This window comes from Phyllobates terribilis, unplaced genomic scaffold, assembly GCF_046119375.1.
Source record: "Phyllobates terribilis strain yellow unplaced genomic scaffold, ASM4611937v1 Scaffold_4__5_contigs__length_816908805, whole genome shotgun sequence".
NCBI classification, from domain to species: Eukaryota; Metazoa; Chordata; class Amphibia; order Anura; family Dendrobatidae; genus Phyllobates; species Phyllobates terribilis.
Window position 1 is genome coordinate 105,643,158 of NW_027362764.1, and position 18,588 is coordinate 105,661,745.

Below are 18,588 nucleotides of genomic sequence, written 5' to 3' on the forward strand. Positions count from 1 at the left end.
TATTGATACAGTCATGTGCGGATTACATATGTTTTCAGTGCTATTTCCGCTGTGGAAAAACCCATGTGCGTTTTTTACCTGCATTTTTAGTTAGTCATGTCCTTTGTAAAAAAGATGTTATTTCGTTAATAAAAAAAAAGCTTCTGAATTGAACTGATCATGGTAAATTAAATTCGAACAGGTGAAAGAAGGCACTATAAATTCACAAAACACATTTAAAACATTGGCATCAACAAATATTCAAGGAGTTTGATTGGAGTGGAGGTTGAGCATGCGCTCAGACACTACGGCAGTGAGAAAAGCAGACTAAGGCCACGGCCCCACTATCAGTATTTGGTCAGTATTCGGTCAGTATTTTTTCTCAGGACTGGGAGCCAAAACCAGGTGAGGAACAATCACAGAAAAGGTATAATAGAAACAAGTCACCAATTCTGCATTTATCACCCACTCCTGGTTTTGGCTCCCACTCCTGAGAAAAAATACAGACCGAATACTGATAGTGAGGCCGTGGCCTAACACTATCATTGGCTTCTTCTGATGGTGTCACAGACTTTGAATGGAGCATCAGGGCACATAATTGACCACCGCTCCATTCAAAGTCTTCACTGCAAACATGCAATGAGGAGGAATGAGGGTCATGGGACCTCCATGGTAGAAATCGTTAAGGTCACAGCAATTGGACCATTACCAATCTAGCAATTGTTACCTGTCCAGTGGATAGATGTTGCTTCTTGAAGATAAAGAAGAGGAGGGTTGGGTGTGTACATTCACTTGACTTTTTTTTTACCACTAGTGGGACACTCTGTGATCAGCCAAGAGATCATGCCAGCTAGTATCCCATCCAGTGGCATCACAGGGAAAAGAAATGTGGCACCCCAGGGGGTCTGGTTGCCACAGTGGTAGTAATACCATGTCTGGGAGCAAAACAGGAGTTTCCTGGTCAGGGGACACACTACATGCAACACCTCCTGCTCCAGACAAGAAAAGGGGAAGATCCTGCCCTATATAACTGGATCTGGAGGCGGGGTTAGTCAGTCTAAGTTTAGTCTGAGTTTAGCCTAGTGTCAGGAGTCAGATATGACACAAAGGAGCAAGGAGCTGAGGACTGGAGCTGGCAGAGCTCGTCCTGGCCAGAGTACATACAGAGAACCGGACACCGGAGTCTGAGGCTGTGGGGATTGTATATCGAGCAGCAGAAACAGCACGGCAGGAGATTGTAGGTCTCCTGGCCTACAGAAGCCCGGAGGCTCAGCCACACGAAAGGACCAGTACCGCCACAGAGGAGCGAGGAATACACGGGATCCGAGTCACCGGCCATACGGGTGAGCACAGCACGTCACACTCAGGGACATGGGCTACAACACGACTATAAGCGGGATAGCCAAAAGAGTACAGTCAGAACAGCAGGCCTACAACTCCACCTGGCAAGGGGAATTCTAGGATTGCTCCCAGACTGACCAGGCCCTCATCCCTAGCAAGTACTCCCGTTGGGGCCTATATAATTGCCACCAGTAAAGACCCTAGGACTGCACTGCAAAGACTCCGTGTTATCATTACTGATCCCGGCACTATCACCACCATCATCCATACACGCTGCCCTGAAGCTCCACTCTTCCTGTGGGGAGTTACATCACCTTGCTGCACATACCACCAGCTTCAGTGGACTGCTCCGCAGCGGCGGTTCCCAATAACCGCATTCCACAGGTGGCGTAGTCGAACTATATATAACGGAGGCACATAGACTACCCTGGTTTAACCGCCCTGGGTCACGGACCGGGTCACCGCCACGGTGACTACAACCCCCAGCATCCACAAGGCCCGCCTCCGGGTATCCCCACGGCCCAGGGGGTACGTCAGAAACAGCACATGGTGTCCATTAAAATCAAAAGACTGTCCATGAAATATGTAGACATGCCAGACCCTTCAAAATGAGAGAGATGTTTTTTGTAGTTAACTGATGAAGACCATGAATAAATGGCTTTCCTTTGTGAATGCAGAATTCCCTAATAGGATTTTTGAAAGCATGGGCGTAACTAGAATAAGGCCACGTTCACACGATCAGTATTTGGTCAGTATTTTACATCAGTATTTGTACGCCAAAATCAGGTGTGGAACAATCAGAGGAAAAGTATAATACACTGTGTGCAGAATTATTAGCCAAATGAGTATTTTGATCACTTCGATACTTTTTATACATGTTGTCCTACTCCAAGCTGCATAGGCTTGAGAGCCAACTACCAATTAAGTAAATCTGGTGATGTGCATCTCTGTAATGAGTAGGGGTGTTGACTAATGACATGAACACCCTATATAAGGTGTGCTTAATTATTAGGCTACTTCCTTTTCTTTGGCAAAATGGGTCAGAAGAGAGATTTGACAGGCTCTGAAAAGTCCAAAATTGTGAGATGTCTTGCAGAGGGATGCAGCAATCTTGAAATTTCCAAACTTTTGAAGCGTGATCACCGAACAATCTAGCGTTTCATGGCAAATAGCCAACAGGGTCGCAAGAACCGTGTTGGCCAAAAAAGGAGCAAAATAACTGCCCATGAATTGAGGAAAATCAAGCGTGAAGCTGCCAAGATGCCATTCGCCACCAGTTTTGCCATATTTCAGAGCTGCAACGTTACTGGAGTATCAAAAAGCACAAGGTGTGCGATACTCAGGGACATGGCCAAGGTAAGGAAGGCTGAAAAATGACCACCTTTGAACAAGAAACATAAGATAAAACGTCAAGAATGGGCCAAGAAATATCTTAAGACTGATTTTTCAAAGGTTTTATGGACTGATGAAATGAGAGTGACTCTTGATGGGCGAAGATGGATGGGCCAGAGGCTGGATCAGTAAATGGCAGAGAGCTCCACTCCGACTCAGACGCTAGCAAGGTGGAGGTGGGGTACTGGTATGGGCTGGTATCATCAAAGAAGAACTTGTGGGACCTTTTCAGGTTGAGGATGGAGTGAAGCTCAACTTCCAGACCTATTGCCAGTTTCTGGAAGACAACTTCTTCAAGCAGTGGTATAGGAAGAAGTCGGTATCGTTCAAGAAAAACATGATTTTCATGCAGGACAATGCTCCATCACATGCATCCAACTACTCCACAGCGTGGCTGGCCAGTAAAGGTCTAAAAGAAGAAAAAATAATGACATGGCCCCCTTGTTCACCTGATCTGAACCCCATAGAGAACCTGTGGTCCATCATAAAATGTGAGATCTACAGGGAGGGAAAACAGTACACCTCTCGGAACAGTGTCTGGGAGGCTGTGGTGGCTGCTGCATGCAATGTTGATCGAAAACAGATCAAGCAATTGACAGAATCTATGCATGGAAGGCTGTTGAGTGTCATCATAAAGAAAGGTGGCTATATTGATCACTATTTTTTTTTGTTTTTGTTTTTGCATGTCAGAAATGTTTATTTCTAAATTTTGTGCACTGATATTGGTTTACCTGGTGAAAATAAACAAGTGAGATGGGATTATATTTGTTTTTTATTAAGTTGCCTAATAATTCTGCACAGTAATAGTTACCTGCACAAACAGATATCTTCTTAAGATAGCCAAATCTAAAAAAAAACCACTCCAACTTCCAAAGATATTAAGCTTGGATATTTATGAATCTTTTGGGTTGATTGAGAACATAGTTGTTGATCAATAATAAAAATAATCCTCCAAAATACAACTTGCCTAATAATTCTGCACACAGTGTAGAAACACGTCACCACTTCTGTATTTATCACCCACTCCTGGTTTTGACTTACAAATACTGATGTAAAATACTGACCAAGTACTGAACGTGGCCTAAATGCAAAGGCTTTTGTGCCTGGGGTCCCAAAAGAACCCATTGGTTAAATGAGAAAAGCAATATTATTGAAGACCAGTGGTAGCAGGGGACCGTGTTGTAAATTTTGCAATAAAGTCCTTGAGCTTAAAGTTATGCCATTTTTTTTAATTGTTTTTTTTTATCTAAACTAATCACTTTAATCTTTATTATTATTATTATTTATTTATATAGCACCTTTGATTCCATGGTGCTGTACATAAGAAGGGGTTACATACAAAAATACAGATCTAATCTACTGCCTTTCATTGTTCCTGCTGTTATGTGTATCCTCTACATACTTTCCAACACATACATAAAGATTGATTGAATTTGCAATTAATGTCGATTACCAAACCAAGTCGCCCACCTAAGAGTCTCTCCTTGGCCCACTTTAGACTATGTATGTCCAGTATGCGCTTTATTAAATCAATGGTAAATATTCTTCCCCCAAACTGTTGTATTTTAAGCAGAGTGTGGTGCCCAGGGAAACCAGCAAGCATTGATATATTATTTCCATACCGTCATATATTGGCCTATATTTCTCTTATTCAACATGTGTAATTATTTTTAGTAGCAGAAATAAAAAAAAAGCAAGGCCATACAACAGAGTACATTTCTGCACTAGTTTTGACATATGGCTTTACTGAATCCAATAACATGTTACCAGATTCCATAAATCACGCTGCACCACTTTTGATCCAGAATTAATGGTAGCCAAATCGAAAGGAAAGCACAGTGGATGGTAACTAATCTCCACCATATATTACATGTAACAAAATATTAGCATAAGAAACAATACCTCCGAGCAATAAGCTATAATTAGTTCCTTCTCTCTGGTTTATCTCTTGATATAACACGAGCTATTAGAATTAGACATGGTAAATCATCCCGATCATAATGAGTCGTGCATACATCTCTGAGCCGTAGCCTACAAATGTGAGATTAATTAAAGATACACAAATAAAGGATCTCACTGGATATGGGGCTATGGCCCTGTGTGTTATTCTGCGTGTTTCCAAAATTAATGTGAATGCAAAGCCTCAAGGTATCTAAACTGTAAAATAGTTTTTGACACATTATAGCCCTTGCATAGTACTGTTAATCAGTGTGGGGGTGTTGGGGGAGATCCCAAATCTGAAGGTGCTCAACCTATTCTGAAACAAGAGCAGAATCGTGTATAGGCTCAAAAAAAAATTGATGGGTACATAAATTGCTTGAAAATTGGTTTGATTGATCAATGAGGTTCTCAGTGTTAAAGGGGTTGTCCACTACTAGGGCAACCGCTTCTTGATCTGAATGTTTGACCCTGAAGGAGGAGCTGGGTCAGGAGTTGAAGAGGGGTGTTATGTTCTGCAACTTAGAACTAAGGAATAGGAGGGAAAAGCTGTTCCTGCACTGAGACTCAGCTTAACCCTATGCTGGGGTGGGTGCCCTATTCCTTATGAATAGCCCCACCGAAACTCCTGCACTGAACTCAGACGAAGACCTGTAGGAAGGGGAAAGGGGTCCCTAAAAGATCTAAGGACTGGGAGCAAAAGCAGGAGACCTCCTAACAGAAAAGTTAGTTGCAGAAATGAAGATTAAAGGGAACAAAACTGGCGGAACAAGAAGTCCCAGGATAACAATTGTCCAAAGCACAAAGAACTAAACAAGGCTACTTAGCCAGAGCACAAGCATAACAACACTGATGTCCAGCGGGGAATGGGAGTCAGGTGCTGAGTAATAAAGAGTGCAGAGATCACGTGACCAAGAAACCCAGCACCAGAGGAAAAGACAAGAAGCCAGCAAACCACAACAAGATGGCCGATAGTAAAACAAAATAGATTCTAACAAGGGGAATGATTTTTGCAGGGAAAAGAGAAGAATTTACTGGGTAGAAAGGCAAAATGAGCAATTATAAGTGCACAGAGCTGTATAATATGATGACTGCAGTATATTAAAAGGATAAAATCTTTGATGGAAGTGCTTCTTTAAGAGGATAATAACTTTGATGGAAGTGCTTCTTTAAGAGGATAATAACTTTGATGGGAGTGTTTCTTTAATATATTTCAATCCTCATATTATATTGCACTGTGTACTTACAATTGCTCATTTTGCCTTTGTACCCAGATAATTCTTCTCTTTTCTCTGCTCTATGTAGAAACAGTAAGTCTCTTTCCCTTCGTGAATCTGCCCCCTCTTCAACACCTGACCCAGCTGCTCTTCTCCTCCCCCTGCCAAGGACTTTTGCAGCGACTCATGACTCATACAGGGAAAATAGACCTCCTGTTTCTATATAGAGAATAGAAGGATTCAGCTCACCAGTTTTTAATCACGTGATGTCAGAGACCTAATGGAAAAGAGAAGAATTAGCTGAGCAGAAGGGCAAAATGAGCAATTGTAAGTACACAGTGCTGTATAATATGACGACTGCAATATATTAAGAGGTTAAAAATGTTGGTAGGAGGAGGAGTGCTTCTTTAAAAAGTTTCTTATGTTCTTGTGTATTATTTAGTTTATGAAAAAAAATCAAAGTAACGATTACTCTTTAAGCAAGTAACAGTGTTAAGTTTTCATGGCCCATCCTATATAACTGTAATCAGAGCAGAAACACAGATGTTGACCTATACTGTAATTTCTGGGTAATATGAATATTTTATCATCCCTTAGTTTCATCACTACAGGAAAAATGGCTCCGGTAGGCGAAAGTAGAAACTTATTTGCTGTACTGCCAGATACCATTTCCATAGGCTGGAAAATAGTTTCAGAATCTAGACTCATTAACTGCTGTGTTATTTCAGTTCTGATCCATATTATATACTGCTGCTCATATGTTCATGACCTTAGGGGGGAATTTTAGTCTGTGCAATAAAAAAAAGCATTCAGATATATAAACGTGGATCTATTTTGTGTTATATGTTAATGTTTCATTTTCCAACAATTAGAGCCACGGGGGGGGGGGTTCTTTTTAAAAACTCCGCTATATTATACCTCTCGCACTATACTACAATCCGAACATTACCGCTATACAATATTATGTGTAAGTCAGTAATCAGTGAAATTATACTTTAATGCATTCCATACTTACAGAAACTCTGCCATTCTCTTCCCACCATTGAATCAAGGGCAATGATTATGTTTTAATTAAACTTAATTACATTTTGGACAGTATAATTATGAACCATTTCAAAGTCCCGGACGCGGCTTTTTTCAGAATCTCTCTAAAGTTGAAGCACTTACAGGTTTGTAGAGGAATGTAATTACTTTTTAAAGGGGTTCTCCAGCTAGATAAATAAGACCTCCAATTATACTTAAGTTAATTGGCTTCCTAAGAAATTGGATCTAGTCTGTGTATGAGAAATGAGGAAAGTTTGAGTCCCGTTATGATGCGTGGATGTATTCTGTGTACAGCGCTGCACAGTATGTTGGCGCTATAGGCAGAACAGATACAGAATAGTTCTTATTTACACCGTGTTTCCATGTAGCATAAATTCTACGTTTTATCCTCTGCATTTTCGGGCCGGAAAATCCATTGAGTTTAACAATGCAAGCAAAGTGGATGTGATCTGCAGAAATGGGCATTTTTCTGTGTTATTTTTTTCCAGCATAGACATCAATGGGGAGTCTGAAATCGTCTGAAATCAGGGGCAAACATATCAATGGTGCAACCAGCGGCCCAATATGTAAGGGGGTCACTTCCACCTTCAAAGCCAGTGGAATTGTGCATTATGATGGGCTATTTGGCTGCAAAGGGCCCTTATACTGTTCTTGCACAGGGATCTCTTCTGTCTGTTTCCACCAGTGCCTGAAATAATGCATGAAAAGTGAGTGGCACCTTAGACTATTATAGATATTTGTTCCTTCCATGAAAAACATAGACGGGAAACATATGAGAAAATCGGATGCTTGAAAGGGACCTAAGGGCTTATTCACATTTTCCATTTTTTTCACATACAAGAAAAACAGACCGATTATTCTGATCAGACATTGATCAGTTTGTTTACAGTGTGGTCTGAGTGTCCATTTTTCTCATACATGGAGAAATAAAAGAAAAGCTTTTCCACCTTCTCCATTCTTACAATCCATGAAAATCGGGACGCACTTGGATGTCATCTGAGAGCTGTATGATTTTTTCACTGAACTATTGACTTGCATTGCCAATTTTGATCCGACACTCGGACATGTCTCTACAATTCTCCATGTGAATGGTCCCATAAACTATCACAGGTACAAGCGCTAGTCGTAAAAACACAGATAGCACTCATACGCCTAAGGCCTCATTCACACGTCAGTGTCTTTGCATCAGTGTTTGTATGCCAAAATCAGGAGTGGATCTTACGGAGAAAAACTATAATTGAAAGATTGACACCTGTTCTGTGTTTTACAGTCACTCCTGGTTTCGGCTCACAAATACTGATCAACAATACTGATGTGTGAATGAGGCTTTACATATAGTCTGCATAAGCAGAATATTGGACATTTTTAATAAAGACTAGAAAGTTGCTTAACTTTTCATTTAAGAATCAATTGAACATTAAAAAAAATTGTAAGAATGTATACACGGCTTATAAAGAAAGCATCTAATACATGCCCTAAAATAAATAGTGCTTGTGACTTCTTAAAAAAAACAGACTCCAACACACAGGTAAAACATTTTTTTTTTCATTTTTTTGTATTTGTGAAGCAGTTAATGACAATACTATCAGGCTACGTTCTTACAATGAGTATTTGGGGAGTTTTTTATATTGCAGATTTTCTCCAGCATTTCTGCACCTATTAGGTAAATTAGATCACTAACAATTTTTCATGGTATTTTTGACGCTGCAGGTTTTGTCTCTTTTAGGTCACGTTTTAAATAAAGCTGCTTTTCCTCCGCACATAAAACTCAGCGTAACCGCAAGAGAAATTGACATGTTGCGGATTTCAAACAAGCACCGCGGGTCAGTTTACACTATGTAAAAAGAAAGGACAATGGGCTTGAAATTTCTATAAGGCCAGTTTCACACATCCGTATATTTCCGATACCGGAAAAAACGGTACCTGAGATATCCGTGTCCGGTGTCTACCACATCAGGAACATACAAACCTGGGAATCAGTGTACAGTTAACTCTGTTCTCAAGCGCCGGGAGCTGAACTCTGCCCTCATCATGGTTCCCTGTCGGCACTATGATCAGTACCAGCAGGGACAGTGATGAGGGTAGTAGTGTCTGCTCCCGCAGTGTCCCCACCTGTAAAAATAAGAATAAAATAAAAAATCCTTTTACTCACCTGTTCTAAGTCTCCCCCGCTGTAATCCATGCAACCAATCAGCAGAGGAGCCGAGGAGAATAAAGCGCTGCGGCGAGCAGCCCCGGACCTCTGCTGAGCTCAGGAGTGGTGTCCTGTCACTCACTGAGCGCAGCTGCGGGGCCCGCTCGCTGCAGGTGTCATTATCCTTGGCGTGATTGGTTGCATGGATTACAGCAGGGGACACTTAGGACATGTGAGTATAAGGATTTTTTATTTTATTCTTATTCTTACAGGTGGACACTGCAGGAGGAGACACTACTACCCACATCATTGTCCCTGCTGGTGCTGATTGCAGCGCCGGCAGGGAACGATGATGAGGGCAGCATTCAGCACCGGCACTTGGGAACAGCGCTAACTGTACACTGATTCCCAAGAGCCGGTACGTGTCACATGGATGGCATCTGTGTGTGGCACGAGTTTACATGGACCCATTGACTTGAATGGGTCCATGTGATCCGTGCTGTCGTTCAAAAACTGACATGTCTACGTGTGGGTGACACGGACACATGGTCCATGGAAACACACTGACATGTGAATAGATACATTGACTACAATGGGTTTGCATGCGTCAGTTTCTCCGGTGCATGTGGAAACTGTCACCACACGTACCGGAAATACTGACATGTGAAAGAGCCCTAAATCTCATCGATTTTTGTGGAATTGTAAGACTCTGCGTTTATTGCTCAGTGTAAACATAGAGCGACAAAAACTCATCGTAGGCTCTTATCTTTGCCCATTATACATTCAGCCCAGAAGGCAACAAAATACTCCTGAACTCTATTAATATATGCTCATATGTAGCTAGCTGGGATAGAGGATTGAGGGGGCCGGTGGCCATAACTCTACATAAGTATCACAGCTTTACAAGGCGAGTTGTGACAAACGTGTTCCTAATTGAATCTGCTCTCTTTTCATCTTCTGGGCTATGGGTGTAAACAAGAAGCTCCTATTTAATTGCAAAGTCCATAATTCACTACTCAGTGATTTGACAGGTGCCTAGAATCAGTTCATCTCTCAATGGCTTTTTTGGCAAGTCCTCCCTAGGGAAGTCACAAGGACATCTGTCACTGATACTAGGACTCGGATACACAGTCAGGGTCACACAAGATAATAAATACATGATAAGTTCATAGAGTTCATTAAAAGCAGGATTGAATCTCTGTATTAACATAGAAGCAAGATCTGGAAATGACTATTTGCTTGTTGATATTATTGACTTAACAATCATAATACAGATTTTTCCTTGGTTTTGCTCTTGGACAAATGATCCATTTTGCATATTTTGCACTACTGCAGTTTTCCCATTTATTAGCAGATAATCTATATTATAATGAGTCTATGCAAACATTAGCAGCTGCGCTGCATTTCTACAAAGCTCCTTTTGTAACAGGAGGGCCAAGATTATCCTCAGGGATGCTGCATGGCTCAGAGGCTATTGTAAAGCTGCCATCCAGGAGAGTGATGGCGTTTGCCCTTCATAAACTCTGCAGAGCGCTGTCAATGTCACCCCTTTTCACACCCAACCTCAATCTGTCTAGTGAAGAATTTTATTCCAAAAAGTGTGTGTCGTGGACTGGACAAAACATCATTTTCACTCTGCTTCTTCCATTAACTTTACAAAGTGCAATGTTAAAGTGGCAGGATCATTCTTATACATTAAAGGAAATTGTCTCTTACAAAGAAAACAGTACAAGCCTCCTTAAGTCTGCAAACGTAATAATCGCTATGCTTCTGTGTATTTCTCCTCCAATAACACTAGACGAAATGAAACATACATTATACTGTAATGGTAAACTGTAATAATAGTGACATTTTCATTAGTAATGAGCGAGTATGTTCGGTTAACCCTTTCGGCAAGTATGCTCGGGCGAGTACCGAGTATCTTCAGCGTGCTCGGTGATATGCTTGAATCATTCCCATGTGCATGATTTGCAACTGTTTGACAGCTTTAATACATGTGAGGAATGCTTAAGAAACAAGCAGCCCAGTAAGTGACACAATGCTGGAATCAGGGTCTCTGCCCCTACATCATGCTCCTCTCAAATGGAGCAGGAAAAATTGAGTGGCAGATTCTCTTTAAGGGCGCAGTCAGATGGTCATATAAGTTGGGCCAAGATTGGAACGTAGTGCATGAACTGGCTACCTGATTTATATGGCCGTCTGACTGCGCCCTTAAAAAGATGTATCACCAGATCGAAAAATGACTAGTTTTTGCTTTCATGTTATTTCCACTGCTCTCTTGAACATGCTGCTTTTTCGTTTCGCTTTTTGTTCTTTTTTTTTTTAATCTGACATACGGTTTGAGATACACTGCTCAAAAAAATAAAAGGAACACTCAAATAACACATCCTAGATCTGAATGAATGAAATATTCTCATTGAATACTTTGTTCTGTAGAAAGTTGAATATGCTGACAACAAAATCACACAAAAATCATCAATGGAAATCAAATTTATTAACCAATGGAGGCCTGGATTTGGAGTCCCCCCCAAAATTAAAGTGGAAAAACACACTACAGGCTGATCCAACTTTGATGTAATGTCCTTAAAACAAGTCAAAATGAGTCTCAGTATTGTGTGTGGCCTCCACGTGCCTGTATGACCTCCCTACAACGCCTGGGCATGCTCCTGATGAGGTTGTGGATGGTCTCCTGTGGGATCTCCTCCCAGACCTGGACTAAAGCATCCGCCAACTCCTGGACAGTCTGTGGTGCAACGTGACGTTGGTGGATGGAGCGAGACATGATGTCCCAGATGTTCTCAATCGAATTCAGGTCTGGGGAACGGGCGGGCCAGTCCATAGCTTCAATGCCCTCATCTTGCAGGAACTGCTGACACACTCCAGCCACATGAGGTCTGCCATTGTCCTGCATTAGGAGGAACCCTGGGCCAACCACACCTGCATATGGTCTCACAAGGGGTCTGAGGATCTCATCTCGGTACCTAATGGCAGTCAGGATACCTCTGGCGGGCACATGGAGGGCTGTGCGGCCCTCCAAAGAAATGCCACCCCACACCATTACTGACCCACTGCCAAACCGGTCATGCTGAAGGATGTTGCAAGCAGCAGATCGCTCTTCACGGCGTCTCCAGACTCTGTCACGTCTGTCACATGTGCTCAGTGTGAACCTGCTTTCATCTGTGAAGAGCACAGGGCGCCAGTGGCGACTTTGCCAATCCTGGTGTTCTGTGGCAAATGCCAAGCGTCCTGCACGGTGTTGGGCTGTGAGCACAACCCCCATCTGTGGACGTCGGGCCTTCATACCACCCTCAAGGAGTCGGTTTCTAACCGTTTGTACAGACACATGCACATTTGTGGCCGGCTGAAGGTCATTTTGCAGGGTTCTGGCAGTGCTCCTCCTGTTCCTCCTTGCACAAAGGCAGAGGTAGAGGTCCTGCTGCTGGGTTGTTGCCCTCCTACGGCCCCCTCCCCGTCTCCTGGTGTACTGGCCTGTCTCCTGGTAGCGCCTCCAGATTCTGGACACTACTCTGACAGACACAGCAAACCTTCTTGTCACAGCTCGCATTGATGTGCCATCCTGGATGAGCTGCACTACCTGAGCAACTTCTGTGGGTTGTAGAACCCGTCTAATGCTACCACGAGTGTGAAAGCACAACCAACATTCAAAAATGACCAAAACATCAGCCAGAAAGAATTGGTACTGAGATGTGGTCTGTGGTCCGCACCTGCAGAACCACTCCTTTATTGAGGGTGTCTTGATAACTGCCAATAATTTCCATCTATTGTTTATTCCATTTGCACAACAGCATGTGAAATTGATTATCAATCAGTGTTGCTTCCTAAGTGGACAGTTTGATTTCACAGAAATTTGATTTACTTGGAGTTATATTCTGTTGTTTAAGTGTTCCCTTTATTTTTTGTGCAGTGTATATAGGCCTGTTTATTTTATGGCCTTTACAAAGGGGTCATTGCTCACAGATTCTTTGGGGGCTTGCTGTAAGGCTACTCTGAATTCTTACCCTGTGAAAAACACCCTCTTGGTTAAGACCATAAAAATTACCATCAAAAAAAGGCCCATATCTCTGGAATCATAAGGTGGATGAAAAAGAAAACCAAAACAACTGAACATTCAGGGGAGCTGCAGGAATAATGCACTGATGTCAGCATGTGCTTAAGGCCACGGCCCCACTATCAGTTTTTGGTCAGTATTTGGTCAGTATTTTATCTCAGGAGTGGAAGCCAAAACCAGGAGATGGTGATAAATGCAGAATTGGTGACTTGTTTCTATTATACATTTTCTCTGAGGCTGCGTGCACACGATGCGTTTTTCATGCGTTTATGCTGCAGAATTTCCGCAGCGGAAACGCATAAAAAACGCATGGTAATCCGCACCCCATGGTCCCCAATGGCATTCCGCAATGTCAATGCACATGCTGCGGATTTTTCCGCAGCGTTTCTGCAGCGCTCATAAATCCGCAGCATGTTCATTAATTTTGCGGAAGCGCAGCCATTGACTTGCATTGAGACGCATAGAATGCGCGTCTGTACATTTGTACAAGCAGATTCTATGCGTCTCTATGTGCGGATGGTACCCAGTTCTAGAGGAGAGGAGACTCTCATCCAGACCTGGGTACCATTGTACCTGTAAAAAAAATAATAAAATAAAAAATAAAGTTTATATTCACCTGTCCTACGGCTTCTCTCTGCTTGCCAGCAGTGCTGAAGGACCTTCGGTGACGTCACAGTCATGTGACCGCAGGCCCTTCACCGCTGTGTCTCGCGATATGCCGGCAGCCGGGAACCAGATAGGAACGAGCGCTGCAGCCACGCCGGGGCATCGGGGGTGAGTATAGCTTTATTTTAAGCATTGTTTTACGGTTCACACTGTATAAATCCATGCTGCTTGCTTGGATTTATACAGTGTGACCTAGTTGTCAAGCACTTTCCAAGTGATGCTAATCGCCTGGAAAGTGCTTGTCAATCTGCATGCGGAAACGCATGTGAATCCGCATGTGAATCCGCATGTATTCCGCATGTATTCTGCAGGAAAAACGCATGCACAATCCGCATGCGTTTTTTCTGCCAGGGAGATGCAGAAATGCTGCAGAAATTTTCTGCTTCATTTCTGCATCATGGGCACATAGCCTGATTGTTCCTCACCTGGTTTTGGCTCCAACTCCTGAAAAAAAAAAACTGACCGAATGCTGATCAAATTCCAATAGTGGGGCAGTGGCCTTAAGAATGAATCGGTAGCTGATTTTTTTCTTTATGCTCCTCAACCTGATCAAACTCTCAGTAATACCTTTTACCTTTTCTACTACACAAACAGTGATAAGAATAAGTAATGGGGAAAAATTGGGGGAATAGATAGCCATTTATTGCAAGTACCTATTTACTGACACAGTAATCTGCTGCATGCTACTTATCTCTTGATTAAAATCCAACATATTAATGCAATTTCTTATATATATAAATATTTATTCATTACTTACAATGAACTTTCTGTTTTGTTACAGGATACAGAAATGAAAATGGAAGTTGTACGCAGAAGGGTAAGCTTTTCTTTTTTTGTATGTGTTGTATAACATTTAATTTGTGATTGTTTATTCTTTTTGATTAGTTAATTGATCGTGCCCCATTCCTCCCTTTCCTCGACATTTCTTCAACAATCTTTTTGTCATTTTATTGCTATCTGCAAGGAATGTCTTAACTTTCAGAACAAATTCTTATATCAATTATGGACGTAAAAAATAAAATAAATTTAATATAGATAAACTGATGATATTTTTTATTGACCAGTTAATGAATGGCAACAGATAAAACAATATTTTTTATGATAACTTACAGTTGAAACCAGAAGTTTCCATACACTATATAAAAAGACACATATGCATGTTTTTCTCAATATCTGACATGAAATCAGAATAAACCTTTCCCGTTTTAGGTCAATTAGGATTACCATAGTTTTTAATAGAGAGAGAGAATGTTTTCAGGCATTTTTATTACTTACTGCAAAGTCAAAAGATTACTATGCCTTCAAACAATTCTGGACTACGTATATGATTATGTCATGTGTTTGGAAGCTTCTGATACGTTTTTTGGCAATACCTGAGTTGATTAGAGACACACATATGGATGTACTTTAATGCACACCTGAACCACACTGCTTATTTGTGTAGCATCATGGGAACGTCTAAAGATATCAGCCAAGATATCAGGAAGAGAATTGTGGACTTGCACAAGTCTGGCTCATCCTTGGGTACAAGTTCAAGATACCTGAAGGTGCCTCGTTCATCTGTACAAACAATTATACGCAAGTACAAAAAAGATGGGAATGTTCAGCCATCATACCGCTCAGGAAGGAGATGGGTTCTGTGTCCCAGAGATGAACGTGCTTTGGTCTGACATGTTCATATCAACCCAAGGACAAAAGCAAAAGACCTTGTGAAGATGATGGTGGAAGCTGGTAAGATTGTGTCAATATCCACAGTAAAACGAGTACTGTATTGTAACACAGGTACTTTAGATGCAGTGACACAGAAACACAGAGCAGCCAGTACAGGGTTAATAAACAAGGGGGATTTACTGTAACAGGGTCAATCTCCACGCAGGGAGTAACAGGGGAAATATGGGGAAATATGGGGACAACAAGGGAAGTAGCAGGTAACAGACTATAACCGACAATCCACAGTTTCGCTATATGTAGCAGAGTTGACACGGTTGTAATCGGCAGTTTTACACTTAGCTGACTCTTGTTCCCCACAGGGCAGTTGCCGGCTGATGCTAGTGTTGTTTTCTTCTGGCTTCCGTGCCTAAACAATGCTCCGTCTTCTGGCGGAAGCGGGCGGTCTCCGGTTTGACCCACTGAGCCCCTAGTCCATAACACTGCACCTCACTTGCTCGGCTCAACGTCTTCTAGTGGCAGCGGGCAGTCTTCAGTTTGACCCGCTGAGCCCCTAGTCCATAACACTGCACCTCACTTGCTCGGCTCCACGGACCCTGCGTCTCTTCTCCCTCTAGTCGGGCTTGACTCCCACTGTCAACTGCCTGCTTTCCCGCGCAAAACTCCTTTTTCTCCTTCTTCCTAGACACACTTCCAGCTCCCCGGTCACCTGACCCCTGAGCTCTGGCTCTGGACATGCCCCCAGCTTCCCAGTCACCTGACTCCTGTGCTCGCAGTCTGTCTTCCCCTGCAACCAGAGGCACGGCCCCGGCAGTTCGGGATCCCTTGTTCTGAAAGTACTTACACCCTGGTCTTCCCCTTTACAGTATCAACATGGGCTGAAAGGCCACTCTGCCAGGAAGAAGTCATTACTCCAAAAGAAACATAAAAAAGCCAGATTTATGTTTGCAAATGCACACAAGAACAAAGACCTTAATTTTTGGAGACATGCCCTGTGTTTTGATGAAACTAAAATTGACTTTTTGGGCAAAATGACCGTTGTTACGTTTGGAGGAAAAAGGGAGAAGCTTGGAAGCCTAAGAACACCATCCCAACTGTGAAACACAGGGGTGAGAGCATCATGTTGTGGGGTTGTTTTGCTGCAGGAGGGACTGGCGCACTTCACAAAATAGATGCAATCATGAGAAAAGACGATTATGTGGCAATACTGAAGCAACATCTCAAGACATCAGCAATAAAGTTAAAGCTTGGATGGAAATGGGTCTTCCAAATGGACAATGACACAAAGTATACTGCCAAAATGGTAACAAAGTGGCTTAAGGATAACAATGTCCATATTTTGGAGTGGCTATCACAAAGCCCTGATCTCAATCCTATTGACAATTTTTGTGCAAAGCTGAAAAGGCTGCGAGCAAGGCGACCTACAAACCTGGATCAGTTACACCAGTTTTGTCAGGACGAATGGTCCCAAATTCTGATCAACTATTGTGAGAAGCTTGTGGAAGGTTATCCCAAAAGTTTCACCCAAATCATTCAGTTTAAGGGCATTGGTACCAAATACTAATGAAATGTATGGAAACTTTTGACTTTACAGTAAGTAATAAAAATGCCTTAAAACATTCTCTCTCTCTCATTATTCTGGCATTTGGCAAATATTAAAAATGATGGTAATCCTAAATGACCTAAAACGGGAAAGGCTTATTCTGATTTCATGTCAGATATTGAGAAAAAACATGCATTTGTGTCTTTTTATATAGTGTATGGAAACTTCTGGTTTCAACTGTATATGCAGATAATTTTTTTAGGTAACGTGGTTTTGCTTCGTTTCTGTGAAAGATTCTAAATATACTATAATAAAAATAAAAATAAAAATGAAAATTCACAGATTTTTCAGTCTAAAGGATACAATGGCGAATCAATTTGCCGATTTTTTACTTACCTGCACCTCATTGTATAGTGGTGAAACATATCCAGATTCAGAAAGTCTAATTGGACATACACTTTGGTCATCTGTGGTCACGATATGGTGATTATTTAGAAAAGGTCCAATTTCTTTTTAGAATTAATATATTATATGTGGATCAACATGTGGTAATGTAGATGCAGAAACTGCAAATATGATGGTTTCTGTAACACATTAATAGTGAGCACTGATGTTTTAATATGAATGAGTAGAGTGCTACGCAAATTGTCCACCATGGTACCTCCATAGATGGTGGCTGCTTCACCTGTACGCCATGGATAATTTGTATACCATATGTTTCATTATTGTAGTATTTTGATACATAAGATTGTTTTACAAAAGTTCCTCTGTTTTCAGAAGATGACCCTACAGGTTTCATGGTACGGTACACTAGTTCTGATCTCGGTATTTCCTTATATACAGTTTCTTATTGACTTTGGATTGTGGGCGTCCTCGGTGTGTGTCTATTCCATTAGGAATCAAGACATAAATGTCATTAGCAACTTGAAAGACTTAGAAAAATGAACACATTTTAAAACAGGTGCCCAGTCATTACGGATTCATTTGGTGTTCATTGTAATAACATTAATCATGATTAATTCATTTTCTACTAATGTACCAAAGGCTTGTTCTTGAGCAGAATTTTGATTTTCCAATTTTCATCTTATTCCAGCCATGACAAGCGAAGGCAAAATAACATTTAGGGTTTCAAAAAAAACAAACATATTGTCATACGTTCACACATTGCATCTGAATCAGGCAATTCTAGGTCTTTAGTTTGGTAGATGTGATATGAGCAAAGGCAATATACTGGTCACTTTTGCAGAATCTTGTATACCATACCATCTTAAAGAGATCCCATCAGCCCAATTTTTTAATGTACAGTAAAGACATGGCTGTGATGATGCTGTAATACTGATTACATCGATACCTTTGGTGAATAAATCCACTTTGTGGTTCTCCTTTAATCACCATTTAAAGTTTTCTGCTAATTAGATTTCGGTGTACAGAGGCCGGACTGTGCACTGGGTCTTCTCCCTGTCTGTGATTCCTAGGTCCCTCCGCTGCCCCCGATCTGTGAATGACAGGTCACTGCTTTTTCAGAGACCTACCTCCTCTGTTTGAAATCTCCTCCTGAAACAGAGGGGCCAATAAATTACAGACCGGGAGGAGAAGA

General features: G+C 41.7%; 1 protein-coding gene across 3 annotated transcripts in view; it reads left to right on the top strand.

Annotated features, from left to right (window-relative positions):
* Nucleotides 1–18,588, top strand: part of ADARB2 (adenosine deaminase RNA specific B2 (inactive)) — a 1,079,460-nt gene that overhangs the window by 360,892 nt on the left and 699,980 nt on the right. For all 3 annotated transcript variants that reach the window (XM_073677647.1, XM_073677648.1, XM_073677650.1), the window contains exon 3: nt 14,562–14,597. In XM_073677647.1, coding sequence (XP_073533748.1) covers nt 14,562–14,597 — 36 coding nt within the window. The remainder of the gene's footprint in view (nt 1–14,561; nt 14,598–18,588) is intronic.